At 46.0% G+C, this 17,864-nt stretch overlaps 1 protein-coding gene and 1 pseudogene across 5 annotated transcripts in view; both read right to left on the bottom strand.

Annotated features, from left to right (window-relative positions):
- Positions 1 to 1,491: 1,491 nt before the first annotated feature.
- The window catches only part of ME3 (malic enzyme 3), a 196,550-nt gene continuing 180,177 nt past the window's right edge, over positions 1,492 to 17,864 (bottom strand). For all 4 annotated transcript variants that reach the window (XM_080687267.1, XM_080687266.1, XM_080687268.1 and 1 more), the window contains 7 exons: positions 8,559 to 8,656; positions 7,922 to 8,035; positions 6,179 to 6,284; positions 5,442 to 5,584; positions 4,739 to 4,912; positions 3,362 to 3,460; positions 1,492 to 1,820 (listed from right to left, as the gene is read on the bottom strand). In XM_080687267.1, the coding sequence (XP_080543393.1) occupies positions 1,659 to 1,820; positions 3,362 to 3,460; positions 4,739 to 4,912; positions 5,442 to 5,584; positions 6,179 to 6,284; positions 7,922 to 8,035; positions 8,559 to 8,656 (896 nt within the window). In that variant the 3' untranslated portion in view covers positions 1,492 to 1,658. The remainder of the gene's footprint in view (positions 1,821 to 3,361; positions 3,461 to 4,738; positions 4,913 to 5,441; positions 5,585 to 6,178; positions 6,285 to 7,921; positions 8,036 to 8,558; positions 8,657 to 17,864) is intronic.
- LOC308257745 (succinate dehydrogenase [ubiquinone] iron-sulfur subunit, mitochondrial-like) lies at positions 13,299 to 14,913 on the bottom strand (annotated as a pseudogene). Its single transcript has 3 exons — positions 14,860 to 14,913; positions 14,132 to 14,374; positions 13,299 to 13,909 (listed from the first exon to the last, which is right to left on the bottom strand). The product of its transcript is annotated as a succinate dehydrogenase [ubiquinone] iron-sulfur subunit, mitochondrial-like (transcript).

Raw genomic sequence — 17,864 nt, 5'->3', positions numbered from 1 at the left:
GGATGCTATTGTGAATAGAATTTTATTTCTATATTGTTTGCTGCAAGTATATAGAAATTCAATTGATTTTTGTATATTGACCTTGCATCCTATGACTTTCTAAACTCATTTATTGGAGGTGAGAGGAAGAAAAAGAGAGAAAGCTTGGGAGAGGGAGAGAAATGCTATTCTATTCTTTGGCATCTTCTACATATAGGGGTGGGCAGTGGTAGGTCCCTAATCATGGTTTATTGTTTTCTTTGTTCTACAATGAAGTTAGAGGTTGGAAACTACCATCCCAATAGGTTTTAGGAATTTAGCAGTCTCTGATTGCAGGGGTTGCAGGCTCGTCCCGCCCCCCCCCCCCCACTTCTCCCCCACTCCATGGTAGACTCTGATGAACATGAGGGAAGTGAAGGCTATAGTTGAACTCGGTTTAAGAAACACACAGGACAGACTGACACCATTCTATAAGAAAACTGCTTGGTTTGCTGAATTATATAAGAGTATGAAGGGTGGAAGAGAGAGTGTTCCAAAGCCAGGAAAATGAAATCAGGTCTTTCCCAGAACTCCCCATGGTGTTCCTTCCTCAGTACTTTGCTTCCTCCTGCCTCCTTGTCCTCCTGACCCTCCGCACCCACATTTCTCTGGTTTTCCTTTTAGTAATAACCAAAAAGGAATGTGTAATACTCAACAACTTACAGGGCAATGATCATTTCTGACTAGTTAGCGAGCTGCCTCCAGCCCATCAGCCCCCGCATCCATCGGAGACTCAAAGGGCGTGTATTCCTCTAACAGAGATTGAACTCCCTGATGGGTGGGTCACACTTTCTGGCCAGTGGCTGCCTCCACCTATCCTTCACTCTTGGAACTCAGTGCAAACACTGCTCCTTCTAAAGCCTTTTCTTCTGCTCTCATAGGAAGTATCCTCTCCCTTATTTGAGCACCCTCCACCATTACCTGCACTTCTTTCATGGACTTAACACTTTCTGCTTTTTAGCAAAATGAATTGTGTCCATATCTCATCTCTTTCTCTAGGCCTTGAACTCTGAAAGGCTCAAGGATATGGTAACAACAATTAGCAAAATGAGATTTGCAGGGTGGGTCTCATAAATATTCAAGAGGATTTACTGAACTCATTTGATCAGGAGTATCTATAGCAACTCAAAATTAGTAAGAGATTTCCCAGCCCTATTTCTAACTAGTCAATTTTGATGAGTATATAGATTGATCACAGTCCAATTTTGGGTCCTGAGTACTGGAGCCATATCCACATGATAAAGAACGATTCCCAGAACTCTCATTGAGAAACAGAAGTCAGAGGAAGATTCTGATTGAGTTTTGTTTGTTTGAAGACACTGTACCTGTCCTGCCTTATTATGATCCTGGCAAGCAAAGTTCTAGGCAGGATTCTGGATTTCCCACTAGGGCTAGCCAATATAGCCATTAATAGACAAGGAAATTTTTTGGAACAAGGTCAGAGGAGGGTTAAGAAAAGTGAACTCAGGGCCTGTAGGGACAAGGCTTTCATTTACTGTATGCCTGGACATCTCCCCTCACACCACAAAGTTCAAAGGAAAAACACAGTGACAAGGATGGCCATTTTGGAATCCATTTATATTATCAGTGTTATTTTACTCTGTGCTTCATCCAGCCCCACACCAGCCTCAGGGACTGCATCAGACTGTCTGAACGTTCATGGCTTCCTTGGGCCATGTGTAGGTGTCCAGTGTAAAGGAGTCATAGTCTGGAGTGTAGACCAGGGATCTTATAAAGGCCTCCTTGTCCTTGGGCTCCGGGTAATAAGAGGCCAGGTTGTGTTTGTACGCGAAGTCCAGAACCTAGGGAAAAACATGTTTGGCTGAGGAACTGGATCGAAGGAGAAACCTGCCTAAGGACCCTTGTTTGGGGGCCTGTGGAAGGAAATATACCCTAAAGAACCAGGTGTGTGCTTCTCATGAACTGGGGCCCATGAAGCCACTGGAGAGGAAGGATGTTGAGCTTTCTGTCCAAACCATTAGCTGGTTTGGAGCGTCGACCTGCGGACTGAAGGGTCCCCAATTCAATTCTGGTCAAGGGCTGAGGCCCAGATTGCAGGCTTGGTCCCCAATGTGGGGCAGGCAGGAGGCAGCCGATCAATGATTCTCTCATCATTGATGTTTCTATCTTTCTCTCCCTCTCCCTTCCTCTCTGAAATCAATAAAATATATATATATATTAAAAAAAAGAAGTCTCACACTAAAGTCTGCCTCTGTTTCTAAATGCTCAAGTGTCTTCAGCAGTGACATAGCCTTGTGAAGCCTCAGTTTCCTCATCTGGAAAGTGGGGGTAATGAAACCTTTCTCTAGAGTGGTGTCAGGGTAAAGTTAGGTAACAGGCACAAGTGTTCAGTACCTGATACTAGCCCCTCCAAATGGGCTGAATTGGAAGAACAGCCAGGGCATTGTTCTCTGGGTTTTATACTTGGCTTCAGAAGAGCATTGTTAATCTAAATATCCACCAAAGGAAGAAACTGGACATGGGACAGCTGGACTCTGAGTTGGAATGTTGGTCTTGAGGGTTGATTCTGGATCCTGCACTGGACAACTCATGGGGAGTGATGCTATTGTGCAGTGCATTTTCTGAAATTATTTTTAAAACTGAGTATAGAAAATGTAAAATATATATACTAATAGAAGTAATAGTATAATAATCCTCATGTATTCATCATCTAGATTCAACAGTTATCAATGCTGAATTATTGCACCATGTTCTGATTCTTTGAAAACCTATCATCTCTACATGGTCTCTAGGGTGGGACTTTCCCCTGAAATGTCAGCCCATGGCCACTCATTCTGAGAGAAAGGAAAGGAATGAACATCTACTCTGGCCAAGAAGGCACTGAGTGGATTTCTGTTTTAAAATTTTCCAAAACTCTGGGAGATAGGAATTACTGGCCCCTTTAGAAAAAAGAGGAAACTCAGACTCAGGGAAGTGAAGTGATTGGCCCCAGGTGACTCTGCCGCTGATTGGAGAGCTGGGACCCCACTGCTTGAGCTCTTTCCTCGATGCTATGCCAGTTGGCCTTTCTGTATAAATGGGCACTTATGATTCATTTAAAAAAAATTCCACCCACATTCTGGTCCACAAAACTACGGACTTTGATGACCTTTCTGCCTGGTGTTTGAGTGGAAAGTCAGGATCATTCCTGGAACTGGCCTGAGTGGGTGCTGGGGTGGGGCCGGAGCTGCAGGCAGGAGTTTGTCAGCCTCTGGGGTGTATGCAGCGCAGCCCAAGGAGCTCGGGTTGTCGCCACTCTCACCACCCTCTGCATCCTCCCGAAGTCACAGAGGAAGTGGATGAGCCTCACTACACGTATTGTAGGGAGTAGGATTCTCCTTACTTTGATGGCGATTCTCAAAGACACGTCTCGGATGGTATTGAGTGGTGGATATAGTCTCCCCTGGGACAGATGATGTTCAGAGACCTCGTGGGCAATTTTCTGGGGGGAGAGAACCAAGAAGAAGCAGCTCAGTTTCCGCCTTCCCAGAACAAGCCCAACCCATCACACCAAAGACTCCTCTCCCAGGTCACACAGGAAGGCTCTAGCAACCATGTCTCTGCACAATGGGGGAATTTGCTTTCAGGCCGACTGCAAGCAGGACCTGACTCCAATGAAAGTTTCTAACAGCCATAGGACACACCACCACCACTGACCGTAGCAACGAGAAGAAATACAAGCACAGAATACTTCGACTAGAGGGAGGCAGAACCACAGCACAAAGCTGTAGCTAGTGTTCACATAGTTTGGGGGAGGCTGGAAACCCTAGGAGACATCTCTGCATGGCCGCGCAGAGCTGGCACTCAAAGACCAAGACGTAGGAAGAAGAAACCTGGTGGTAACTGGTGGGACTCAGGAATGGGGCCAAACAGGGCTGCATTTGGGCCCTCTCCAGTGCCATGGGGAGTGGGTGCAAGTGGATGCAGAGATCAAGTAGAGTCTTTGGAGCTCGTGGGCATAAAAAGAGACATTTCTATGCCTCAGAGTCAGGTTAAATGTGCTTTAGGAAGCACTTGATAAATGTCAGCTGGAACTGTAATGATAACTGTAACTGTTATTATCAATGAGCATTATTATGAAGGGTGCTGTCATTCTTAAAGAATTCTTTCATTGTTTTCACTGTGTCTAGTAAAGATCGCTTCTGGGAGCTTTTCTAGGGAGATACCTGGAGCAGGGGCATCCCACACCCCTAGATCTGTGCTCAAGATCTGGGTACTCAGAGCAGGCAAACCAGACATGCAGCCCATCCCCTTCCTTACAGACAGCTGCCCTAGTGGGGCTTATTCTGCCAGCAGTTATCCCAGTGACGTGGCCCAGACCCAGGGCTGGAACAACCCATCGCCAGTCATGGTTCACAGGCCCACAGTTTCAGACGTCTTAGGTGGCATCTCCTCTGTTCTAGGCATCTAGACGGGCACTGCTGGGAGGCAGGGAGCAGTAGAAGCTATGTCTCCTCACTGCCAGCGCCCCCTGTTGACACCCCTCCCATTGACTATTTCCTTTCCCCACTTAAAAACCCTGTGTGTGTTTTGAGAGAAGTTCAAACCTCACAGTGGTTTTGAGAGAAGCTTGAGGTCCAGGTCCTTTGGTATCCATTGCCAGGGTTGGCAGCAGGTGAGTAGAAGAGACCAGAGGAGGAATTTTTGGGGGCCCTGGGTAGGACCTGGAGTAGATCATAGGCCCTATTGGGAGGATGCGAGGGAGCGGGGAGAGTGATACCTCTGCTGTCAGGAGGAAGATCTCATCTGGGATGTGCCGGATCCCGCCGGCGATGACTCCCAGTGCCACTCCAGGGAACACATAGGCGTTGTTTCCCTGGCCTGGAATGAAGGTCCTGCCATCTTCCAGAGTCACGCTCTCAAAAGGACTTCCACTGGCAAAGATCCCTCGGCCCTGGAGGCAGAAAGAAAATCAGAGACGAACTGGAGATCGGTTTCGGGCAGCAATGGTGGCCTAGTCTTATGTCTCAATGCTGGACCTTCCTTCATCCTCTCCCCAATGCTCAGCATCGTGCCAAGCACACTGCACTCGTTCATGACCAGAAAGCTTAGCTCCACTGTTACCTGGTAGCCAAGAAACTGCTGAGAGGTGAAAGTGTACCTTTTTCACCTGTCACCTCCTGGGAGGGCCAACCCAGGATGTGACAGTTATGTATGTGACCTTGAGTTCTGGTCAAAGCTCTGTGTTATTAGAACTGTGAGCAGTATAGCTTGATGGGAAGAGCTTAGGCTTTGGAGTGAGACCTGAGTTTGAGGGTCAGCTCCAACTCCTTATTGGCTCTGTGCCCTTGGGCAAGTTACTTCATCTTTCTGAACCTGTTTGCTCATCAGCAATGTGGGGACTTTTTTCACCCTCATAGGGTTACTCATAGTTATTGTTACTATGTCATCTCAGCCTGTGGAGGGAAGGACTCCTTGCTGACCTCGGTGACCTGGTAGCACTTCTCAGCTGTGCACTCGGCCTTGCTGGTGGGGTTGCTCAGGGCAAAGATGATAGGGCGCTCGTGGAAAGAGGCCATGTCCCTCAGAATCTGCTCCGTGAAGGCTCCTGCGATGGCAGCAACACCTACAGGGAAAAGGTGGGTAGTGGGGATGCCTACTCTGTATAAACAGCCCATTCCTCTCCTGGTGGTAGGGTGGGGGAACGAGGTGCAACATGAAAGACTCAGGAGTCTTGGGGATGGCATCTGCCACAGGGATGGAGGGAGCGGAGAGAAAAGGATCCTCCTGCTTGAGCTGGCTGAGATCTGTTGATCCCTGAGGGACCACTGGTCCACTTCAGGTCCATACCCTGGTAGGGTGCACCTGTGAAGGCATTTCTGGGCCCTGTCCTTTATTGTAGGCTACTCCTGCCATACAGGGAGGAATGCCAGGCTCCCCACTTCAGAGAAGGAATGCTCATTTCATCCTGGTTAGAGAGACCAGTGCTGCGCTCTTCCACAGTACTGTACAAATGCATCTTTAAGCCCCTTGCTGCCTTGGTTCTATGGTTTTTATGCAGTAGTCACTCAGTAAAAGTCTGTGGCACTTAATTGGACATGGGATAGGGGAAAGAGCTGTGTTTCCATGGGCCACTTATGCCTCCTTGCTGAGCATCTGTCTCCACCTGCAATCATGAGAGTTAGCTAGGCTGGGCAGTGAGCTGCCTCCCCCCTCCTACCTATGATGGCTGTGGGCTTCACCAGCCTCACCACCTCCTCCAGGGAGTTCACTTCAGGATGGTCCTGGGCAAATACCTCCTTCTCATGGTTTAGGTGGCTTCTTCCCTGCAGGAAAAGGAAGAACGAGAAGCAGCTATAGTGAGAAAATCCAGGGAGGGGCATGGATGCATTTGGAGACTTGGAGCATTTCCTGCTGAGCCCTGTGCTTTGGTCTGAGCCATCAGGAGCCTTGGGACCTGCCCTCTTGATCAGATTTCCTGGTAGACCTGAAGGTAGAACTTAAGGATTTTTAGTGTGTGTGTGTGGATGGTGCTTTTATTTAACCCAAACCATCTATGGAGAATCTATAATGCCTATCTTGGAACTGTTGGGGTCCTGGCTTCCTGGGCCAGAACAGAGAGGCTCTCAGGAAATGCGTGAGTCTGACCAAGACCCCTGGCCCCAAGGCATCCAGCACCCAGGTCCAATTGAGAGATGGGGCCTGAGGGAGCTAATCTGCATGCATTTTATGAGCCATTAGCCTCCCTGTGAACAATACCAGGTGGGGGTCCAGAACAGGCTTACAATTGCTGGCTACACCAGACCAGCCACATTGCTTCCGTTTCACCTAACAGGAGTTGGTGGGTGACAGGCTGGTAAATGGGTACAAACATTTCTGATGACTCCTTTGGGTTGCTCTCCTCATGAAGAGTGAAGAGATCACCTTGAGAGATCTTTTAGTAGGGGTGGCTCCATGGGGTTAGCAAAATGATGTTGAAAGATGGGCAAGAGGGAAGTGTGGCAGCCTTTACCTGTGCCTGGATTATGCTCTGGAATGACCTGGGGTGGGAGGAGGTGTCTCTAGGCCTCAGTTCCTTCCAGCAGTAACCTGGTTCTATGTGGAACAATAGGAAGGTCAGTTTATACTGAGGGGTCTCTGCTATTCTTGGTTGGTGGTCCCACATACTTTCCCTGTTCCTGTCTCTGTTTGTTTGTTGTTGTTGTTTTTTTTTTTAATCTCTCACTGACATTCTATGTTAGTGACATTCTGGGAATAAAAATGTGGAGCTCTGAGTGAAGTCCTAAGGGTCATCTGATTGTGCCCCTCATCACATCCCAGTCAGAAGCTGGACTGTCTCTCTCTCATTCACTCTTTCACTCATATGTCAAACATTAGTTATGCACCTATCATATGCCAGACATTGACATAAGACTACAGAGGCTAGTGGGGAGACAAACTAATAAAGGCGCTACTGCCCTATTATGTGGTAAGTGCAATTTATGGGGAGGAGGCTACATGAGCATAGATGTAGTAAATTGAGACCTAGATGCTCAGAGGAAGCTTCTTGGAGGGGGTAACATTTGAGCTAAACCAGAAGGTGTAGGAGGAAATGGATGGGATGTGTGGAATTGAGAGTGGGTGTGAGGGAAAACAGAAGGGCATTTTAGGCAGAGGAACAAAATGTGCAAAAATGTGGAACAGAGCGTGTGTTAGTTTTGGACATGATTCATTATGGCTGGAGATTAGTGCCAGGCAGGGAGTGGTGGGATATAGGGCTGGATGGGGCACACATACACACACTTGAACACATATTCTAAGCTTCTGGACGAAAGCAATTAAGGCTACTTTACAACGAGTCTTTTGTTTTGGAGTCTTTGGTCCTCTATTCTGTCTGAGCAGTTTGTCCCTTGGCGACCTCATCACCTCTACTTCCAGTAGCTGAAGGTGTCAGGAAGCCTCCAGGTCTGCATACTGACAGTACCTTGACAATGAGTCCTTTGGAATCCACCATCCAGATCTTCTTCGTGGCCTCTGCCTTGGGTATGCCTTCTTTCTCTAGGGCCATGACAAGGAGGTGGGCGATGCCCATGGCTGCCTGGGAGGTATTAAATGGTGAGTGCTCAGACATAGGGCAAACAACTACTCAGCATTTACCAGATGTTTCACCAAGTTGCTTTCTCCTTCCCCCTTACTTCCAGGAGACCCAAGTCCTTGCCTCGAGTCATCCAAAGGCTGGGGCCCAGGCTGCTGCAATGATCACAACGCACCTGTGATTCTTCCTCTTCTCAGAACCCCAGAACACTTCCTGACTTGACACCCCACCACCCATTCTTTTTTTCCTTAAATATATTTTTATTGATTTCAGAGAGGAAGGGAGAGGGAGAGAGAGAGAGAAACATCAATGATGAGAGAGAATCATTGATTGGCTGCCTCCTGCATGCCCCACACTGGGGATTGAGCTGGCAACCCAGCAATGTGCCCTTGGCTGGAATCGAACCTGGGACCCTTCAGTCCACAGGCCAACACTCTATCCACTGAGCCAAACCAGCTGGGGCAAACCACCACCCATTCTTATTCTCCGACTGGAACAACAGTAGAGAGCCCCTGATGGCACCTACCTCACCTGCACCTTGGAAAACGAACATGTGATTGGAGAGCTTGTTCTTGGTGATTCTCAGAGCAGCCAGGATCCCTGCCACAGCAACGGCAGCTGTGCCTGCAACAGAATGGACTGAGGTCAACCTCTGGCAACTGGGTCCCAATCCCCAAGAGAAGACCTGGCAGAGCTTCCCATGCCTAGAATTTGTGATGAGACAAGCCACTTTTCTTAGCCCTTATAGAAGTTAAGCCTGAAGGCATGAAGGGTTTCAAAGCAAATCCATGCCCTTTTTTGCAAATGATTGTTATTTTGAGAAACAGCTCCTGATTGTTATGCGATCCTGGGAGAGAAGATCAGAGAGTCAGGTGCTGCTACGACCATCATTTATAAATGAAATGACAAGGACAAATATAATGGAATCCACAATAAAGTGTAAGCCTCATAGAAATTCTTTGTTTAAGGGTAAAAAAATAACCATATTAAAAATGAGGCCACAAACTAACCATGAGACATTAAGTGACCATATGATCTGAGCTGTCTATCTTATCCACCAAGTCATAATGTTGGCTGTACCCAGAAGCATACCATCATTAAATGGCTTGAGCAGCCCAGAAGGTATAAGTTCCATGAGCAGGTGGCTCAGATTTGTTTGACACCTACTCCTGCTGCATGACTTCTTCTCTCTCAATCCACACCTAAGACCCCAACAGGAATTCCTCTGACCAGCTGACCAAGGAGAAAATAACTTGGACTTGATGGCAGTATATATTCTTAATGATCTGCTACTATCAACTAGAAGTGTATGGTTGTAGTTTCACAGCCACAATATACAGGTAGCCCTAAGGGTATTGGTGAAGGAAATCTTTTCAATGGACATGACTTCAAATCACAAATTTGGTTGTCCACTTTGGTCCAAGTGATGGCTAGATCCTCACTAGTTCACGGGCAATTGCTAATGTTTAGCTGGATGGTCAGGGATTTAAAAAGAACAAAACAGTAAGATTGGTGACGAGGAAGTCTGGTGTGTGTGTGTATGGACCTCTTGAAATGGATACAGAGTGTGAAGATATTTGTGCCCCATATGAAAGCTCACCATAGGGCATAATGAGAATAGGTTCTTAATAATCAGGTGGACAGCATGGCATGTCTTGTGTATGTCAGCATCTTTCCCCAGTCACCTAGAGTTTGTTCAATGAGTTTATGTACAAAGTAGCCATGGGGACAAAGATGGAGGCTATGCATGGACTTCCTCTCACTACTGTGACTGCCAAACGATTAACCTGTCAATGGCAGAGACCAAGGTTGAGCTCCTGATATGGCACCATTCCCTGGGAGGACCATCCACCTGGCAGCAGAATGATTACATTGGACTCTTTCGGTTATAGACAGGAAAGAGATTGTCCTCATGGGATAAACCTGTATTTTGGATATGGGTTTTCCTTCTCTGTCCATAATGCTCTGTCAGTGCCATCATCTGTGGATATTTGGAATGCCTGTTCACCATCCTGATACATTCCAGACAACAAGGCTTCTTTCTAATTAAGGAATTCATTTCAGAGTAACAGAAGTGCAGCAATAGGCTCATACCCTTGGATTCAGTAGTCTTGACATATACTCCATCACCCAGGAGCAGCTGGCCTCAAAGATCAGTAGAATGGGCTACTGAAGACTTACTTAACATTTAGTTCAGGTAACACTCTATGAAGAAGGTAAGGTCCTGTTTTATAGAATTCAATATACTGTATAATTTGACTTAGCAAACAATGCATTGTGCTTCTTCTCCCATAGCCAGAATGCTTGGTCCTGGAACTCAAGGAGTTGAAGTGGGAGTGGCTCCTCTCACCATTTCACCTAATAACTCACTTGGAGGATTTTTGTTTTTTGTTTTGTTAATCCTCACTTGAGGATACTTTCCCTATTTTATTTTAGAGAGTGGATGTGAGGAAGAGACAGAAAGAGAGAGAGAGAGAAACATTGATGTGAGAGAGACAAATGCATTGGTTGCCTCCTGCACAAGCCTGGGCCAGGGCCAGGGATTGAGCCTGCAACGACAGTACTTGCCCTTGACTGGAAGCGAACCTGCGATCCTTCAGTCGGCAGGCCGATGCTCTTACCACTGAGCCAGACTGGCTAGGGCCACTTGCAGAATGTTTGCTTCCTGTCTCTTCAATTATGTGCTCTCTGGATTGAAGGTCTTGGTTCCCATGGGTCCCAAGAGATATATGCTTCCATCAGAGTTCACAACATGGTCCTAGTGAACTGGGAGTTAGTTCAGACTGCCACCTGGCCATTTGGTGCTCTTTTTGCCACAAAACCAGTGGGCAAAGACCTGGGTTACTTTACTGGCCGTGGTGATTCGTCCTGATAACCAAGGGAAACTGGAGGTGGGGACGACTATATCTGAGCCCAGGGTGTGTCTTAGTCCTTCCACGCTCAGTAGTAAATGTTAATAGATACTACCACAACTAAAGAGAGGCAGGGCCACTAGGATTGAGACCCTTCAGAAAGGAAGGTTTGGGCCACCCTGCGAGAAAAGGAATCCTGGCAAGCTGAGTCCTGTCTGAGGACAAGAAAACATGGAATGGGAACTTGAGGAAGAAATTTATAAATATCAACTATGGCTTCATGACTGGTTACAGAAATGAGGAATGTAGCAGCCAGGCATATCTTTTCCTTGATTATTATGTGATTACGCAGAACGGTGTATATTAGCTAATTTATTCTCCCTTCTCTTTCCTCTTATTATTTTACATGAGTTGTGTTGGAGGGATTCTATAATTTAGTCTTTGGGTAACCAAGTTTTCAAGCATGACTGTGACTGAGTTGTGAGAGTAGTTAATCCTGACAGAGATGGACAGCGTGACTATCTTCCAGAGATGAAGAAAATGACTTTTGAGACTGCCTTTCTCCCCACTTCAGGGAGAAAGTGAGAGTGTCTTCACTTGCTGGGAGGATAGGTGCATTTTGTTAGCGTTGTTTTGTGTTGTTTGGGAGTACCCGTTCACAGAACGATGCTTCTGAAGAGCTGAAAGGGGACTGTGCCAATCATGGAGTAATTGTTTCCCAGGTTCAAACCCACCCTTCTCTCCTCTGCTTTGCCAGCTGTCTCCCTGTGGAGATCTGCTAATAGGGGACACCAGCGGCCACTCAAAGGCTGAATTAGGGGGAAAGGATACTTTCTCCAGCATCATCCCTGCCTTGTAAGATTGCCGGGTAAAATGTAGGACATTTAGTTAAACTTGAATTTAAATTTTAGATAAACAAGTAATTTTTTTTTTTTTGTTAATCCTCACCTAAGGATATTTTTTCATTAATTTTTAGAGAGAGTGGAAGGGAGGGGGAGAGATAGAGAGAAACATTGATATGGACACATCAATTGGTTGCCTCCTGGGTTGAGCCTGCAACTGAGGTATGTGCCCTTGACTGGAAGCAAACCTGGGACCCTCAGTCCATAGGCCGATGCTCTATCCACTGAACCAAACCAGCTAGGGCAAGAAGTAATTTTTTTAGTATATGTCCCATACAATAGCATAATTATCCCAAAAAATTATTTGTTATTTATCTGAAATTCAAACTTAATTGGGCACCTGCATTTTGTTTTTGCTAAATCTGGTATCCCCACAGCTTTGATTTTTCATCTCTACAGCAGCAGTTTGTTCCAGAAGCAGCAGCTGAGTCCAGTTTGCAGTCTGCCCATCACTTAGAGAACTAGCTCGTAGTGTGCCCCTCAGAGACGTGAACTCTGGCCACAGCCACCTAGTCTTCCTTTGTTCCCCCAGCCTCAGGGGAGGTAGCAGATCCTTACTGTTTCTTTTTGGCTTTTCAAATCTTTAATACATAATTCACAATTCTTTATATTTAATTTTCTTTGTTAAAGCCACTGGTGTAGACCTTACCTGTTCACAATAAAGTAATTGCAACTGGCAATGATAAGCCTCTATGATGGTCCAGGGACAGGAAATTAAAGGGGGCCTATTTATGCTTCGTTAAAGTTGCACAGATCAAAGAAACTGGTGTTATCTGAGGCTGGTGAGGGAGCAGTGAAAAGTAAAACATTCCAGCTTACATTGCATTTTACAGACCTACAACCCTTTTGGGAAAACTATTTCTTCTCAATATAGACCAAACAAAGCCATAACATGTTTTTGCCCTTTGATCTCATGCTTCTACTTCTGGGAATCTATGTATGGAAAAACCCAAAATGTATGTCCTAGGATATTTATGACAGTGTTATTTATAATACAGAATGACTGGAAATAACAAACACCTAATAACGGAGTAATGGTTAGTAAATTAGCTATTGTAGACTATATTGCAGCCATTAAATATGATTATGAAGATGGTGTAGCAACATAGGCAATACCATGAAGTTAGCATATTGTTCTAAGTGCTTTATATGTCTTTTCTCATTTCTTAAAGTTTTTGTTATCCTTGCTGTATTTATGGAAAATCAAGACTTGTTTTTTTTTTATCCTCACCCGAGGATATCTCTCCACTGATTTTTAAAGAGAGTGGAAGAGAGAGGAAAAGACAGAGAGAAATGCCGATGCGTTTTGATTGGTTGCCTCCTGCATGGGCCCTGATCAGGGCCTGGACCAGGGAGGAGCCTGCAATGAGGTGCGTGCTCTTGACCAGAATCAAACCAGGGACCCTTTGGTCTGCAGGCCGATGCTCTATCCACTGAGCCAAAACAGCTAGGGCAAAATCAAGACTTTTGAAGGAACTCAAATTGCTCAGCTGAGCTGGCTACAAGTCATGTTTAGCATGAGAACAGTTTAGCTGAAGCTTCCATTTCCTTGTAGGTTTCCATCATTTTCTTGATTCCAGTGATGCCTTTCCCTGGATTCAGCCCCTTGGGATGGGTCCTTGTGTAGTTCATGATGGTATGGCAGTGACACAGAGAGAAGGGGTCTTGCAGCTTGCCCAGGCGCTCCTCCATGAAGTCGCTTCTGGAGTCAATCATCCAGCTATAGGCCTGCATAAAAACCACAGGCCCCAACATTTGTCTCATCCCCCCAGTAGCTAGGGCAGCTGGTGCTACAGCAAGCACAGGGAATGCACTCAGACAGCCCATACAGTTTCTCCCGGTCTTCTATGGACTGCAGAGACTGCTGTTTGCCTTCCTGGGACTCATCCTTCTTCTTCAATGGATTTGCACTGAGCATAGAAGTTGCTCAAATCAGGAACAAGATCCTTTATCACATACAGATGTGGAAGAGGATCGGTTTTTGAGACTTTGTTGAGGTTGGTGTCAATCCTTTGGGTGCGAGGTAGAGTGTTGCCTCCATTGATGTTCATTGCACAAGAGCCACAGATACCTTCTCTGCATGACCTTCGAAAGGTCAAAGTAAAGTCAGTTTCATTCTTAATCTTTTTAAAAATAAAATATATTTTTATTGATTTCAGAGAGAAAGAGAGAGGGAGAGGGAGAGAGAGAGAGAGACATAATTGACCGGCTGCCTCTGCACACCCCACACTGGGGTTCGAGCCCGCAATCTAGGCATATGCCCTGACTGGGAATTGAACTGTGACCTCCTGGTTCATAGGTCGATACTCAACCACTGAGACATGCCAGCTGGGCTCATTCTTAAACTTGATTAAAGCATCCAACACCATAGGACCACATTTATTCAAGTCAATTTCATAAGTTTGCATATGAGGTTTATCTTCAGTCTTGTCTGTGTCCCAAAATAGATTGCAAATTTCTTGATTTGGGGAACTGTTCCTGCAACAGTCTGGGCCCCTCAGCAGGCAGACTCCATCAAGGGCTGTGGCAGGGAACGGCACCTCAGGATGATGCTCAAGAATATCTGGCCACCTCTGCCATCTTGGCTCCTGACAGTGAGCTCCCTTTATATGTCTTAATGTAAAGACATTTATTTAATCCTATTATTGCAAACCCCACCCCCATTCTTTTGACGTTGTTTCTGTAAATGCTGACGCTGACTAATATGTAGCTTGTAGCTAAACAGCACATTTGCATTAGAATCCTATGAACTAATTGCAGAAGATATAGACTCTGATCTTCAGTCACCCAGGAGAACGTAGAACCAGGATGACAAAGACCAGGATGACGCACACCAGACCATCACTTGACCAGTTTTGAGATCCTTATCGGAATGGACTATGGCTGGCCTGCGCGTAGAGAACTTTACAATCCCCGCCCACTGATTTCTTTGTTCTGCTTTCCCTCGTCCTCCCCATAAAAAGCTCTGCCTGCACTGAAATGTTGAGATGGGCTTTGGACAAGAGTCCCCCATCTTCTTGAGATGCTCGCACGCAAATGAACCTCTTTCTTTTTTAACCAGTACCTGTCTTACCAGGTTGGCCTTCAGGCAGTTGGATCTTGGTTCCGTTTTCATTATTGTCCCCATTTTACAGATTAGGAAAATGAGGCACAGAGCAGTTTGCTGAGTTGTCCAAGATCACATAAAAGAATGAAGCTTTGAACCGAGGGAATCAGGCTCTCGGGCTTCTGCTCATAATCCCTGACCTACACTTCATTGGGTTAGTAAGAAGGAGGAAAACCTTAAATAGTCTACATAACATGATTCTAGTTATAAAAAACATACACAGAAAATCTGGAAGGAACTGCAAAATACTAATGGTTGCAGGGTGGGAGTATGAGTGAATTTTCGTTTTCTGTTTTCCAGGGGGTTTGTTTTTGTTAGTTCTGGGTGGAGCCTTCTCCCAAAACAGGGGTTGGATTTATGCCTGGCTTAGAGGCTGTGTGGTGGGCTGAGATAGGGGGGCACAGCAAACATTCAGAGTCTAATAAATGCACATTCATCATTGCAGACAGCAGAAGGCAGGACCCGAGGCAGGACCATACTCCCAGGCTCTCAGCCTTCACACACCTATGGCCTGGAGGGACTGCTGAAATGTCAGCAGGGTCCAGAGCCAGGGCTGAGGACCACAGGGGCTTTCTAACACTGTCTGAGGGTCCCAAAAAAGCTCAGTGTGCATTTACTGAAGGCCTACCAGGCGAAGGCACCACTGTGGAAGACAGATGAATCAAACCTGGTCCTTGCACTCAGTGAACTCCCAATTTATACAAATAACTACAACACAGAGGTCATTGTTTCAAAACCATTGCATTCATTCATTTATCAATTGAGCATAGATTATGTACGAGACACTAGGTCGGCGGTCGCCAACTGGTGGTCCGCGGACCACTGGTGGTCCGTTGGCGATCGCCGGTTTAAGGAAACCTTTGGAGGGTACTGAGGATACTATTGGTAACAAAATAGGTTCATTCCTGCGTCAGAAAGGAGCTACTAAATGAGTGTAACTGTGATGACTGCTACAGAGTTATTCCTGATGCTCTTTCTGTCAGTTTACATGTAGAAAAGTATTACTATCACTATCAACCAACCTTTGAGCTTCATCGCTCCGCATGCACCCTCTGTGCCAGTTGCATCATTCACCATTCCCTAAGAGGCCATTTCTATTTTTTCCACTTCTGTGCCTTGCCCCTGCTGTGTCCATGAGAGAGAAACATTGATTGGTTGCCTCACACATGTGCCCTGTCCTGGGATCAAACCCTCAACCTGGGTATGTGCCTGACTGTGAATCAAACTCACGACTCTTCAGTGTGCAGGATGACACTCTAACCACTGAGCACACATGCCAGGGCTCTGATATCTACTTTAAAAATATATATGTATATATTTAAAAATATATTTTTCTTGATTTCAAAGAGGAAAGGAGAGGGAGAGAGAGAGAGAGAAACATCAGTGATGAGAGAGAATCATTGATCAGCTGCCTCCTGCATACCCCCTACTGGGGTTTGAGCCTGCCACCTAGGCATGAACCCTGACCAGGAATGGAACCATGACCTCCTGGTTCATAGGTCGCCGCCCAACCACTGAACCACACCAGCTGGGCTGATGTCTACTTTTTATCTAAGCTGGGCTATGTCACGGCCAGGATCATCACTATACTGCATTTAAAAGGAACACCAATCTGACATCCAAGAAAGCATAAAAAAGTGGTTTAGATAGTTATTTAAATCACTGACAGAGGTGGTGAGATTTGCATGGTATGACCCTCCTCCCAAGTCCCTCAAACCCCAGTGTCCATCATTTTCTCAAAGTCCACTTATTGTGGTGGCTATTCCCCATTTTTCCGTCTCCCTGCAAACAACCTCATCTGTCTTACTTTTTGCCTCTCAAAACCCACTTTCATTTGTCCAAGTCAGAGTCTGTAATCCAAAAGATCTCCAGGTGATTTATATGCCCATTTAAGTTCGAGACTCACGGAGCTAGATGTCTTCTCTACGTGAAGTACTAGTTTCCTTCCACTGCTCAGCTGATTCTATTTCAAACTGCCTTCTGTCTTCCGAAAGGAGAAGTACAAAGCACCTGCCACCAGATGGCGCCAAAGATATTTCATCACCAAAGCTGCAATCTTGATGGGTCTTTTCTTTCTTGGGTGTTAAATATCTTTTGTGGTTAGAACCTGCAGGTTGAATAATGGCTTACCTGCGAAATACAGAAGTGGCCTATTATGGAAAGGTGAATTTTCAGTGCTAAAATCCAGTGCTGGAGTTCAGAGTAATCGGGAGCTTATCTCCCTTCGGGTTGAAAACAGCAGTGCTCCCGATTTGCGAGTCTCCGTACCTCAGCTTTTCCGCGCTTGTGCACCCCTCAATGCTGTTTGCTCTTTCCTTCTAGTTGTAGAACTTCCACTCCGCCAGCTTTCCCGTGGTTCTGGGTGATAGACGTTTTGTCTTTTAGTTGTAGTTTTGAAATTGTTGTGCGAGGCAGCAGTTTAGGTGTTTACCTACGCCGCCATCTTGGATCCTCCTTCAGATTCTAAAATCCAGTGCTGGATGGGGATTGGAGAGCATGACATCCAACAATTGTATAGAAAAGGAAATGAGGCCAGAGAGAGGCAGTGGCCCGTCTGTCAGTCACCCATTTGGAAGCAAAGCAGGGAAACCTGGATGCTGCTTCAGGGTCTAGGCAGCTCAGACAGCCTTTCCTGACTCTAAAGGTGAAGGTGACAGGAGCAGCATTTATGGGGTTTCCCTGGAGGAGAACTGAGGGGTGGGAGGTAGAGGGAAATGAATTTAGGCAGTGGATATAAATGTTCAGTTGTGTCTCTGGAAGAGGCAGAGAACACGAACCTATGGGAAAACTTCAATGAAAGGATATCAGGCAATTGTCGTTTAGGGATCACTCTCACCTGACCTTGGCTCTATGTGATCTATTAGTATGTGCTCACCTGCATTTGCTCATTGAATCTTCACAACAGCTCTGTGAAGTAGGTTCTATTTCCCCCCTATTTCCCTCTCCAAAGTGGAAAGTGAAGTTCGAAGAAA

The sequence above is a fragment of the Plecotus auritus genome (assembly GCF_963455305.1).
Source record: "Plecotus auritus genome assembly, chromosome: 9".
In the NCBI taxonomy this organism is placed as follows: Eukaryota; Metazoa; Chordata; class Mammalia; order Chiroptera; family Vespertilionidae; genus Plecotus; species Plecotus auritus.
This window is presented reverse-complemented; position numbering and strand designations above follow the sequence as displayed.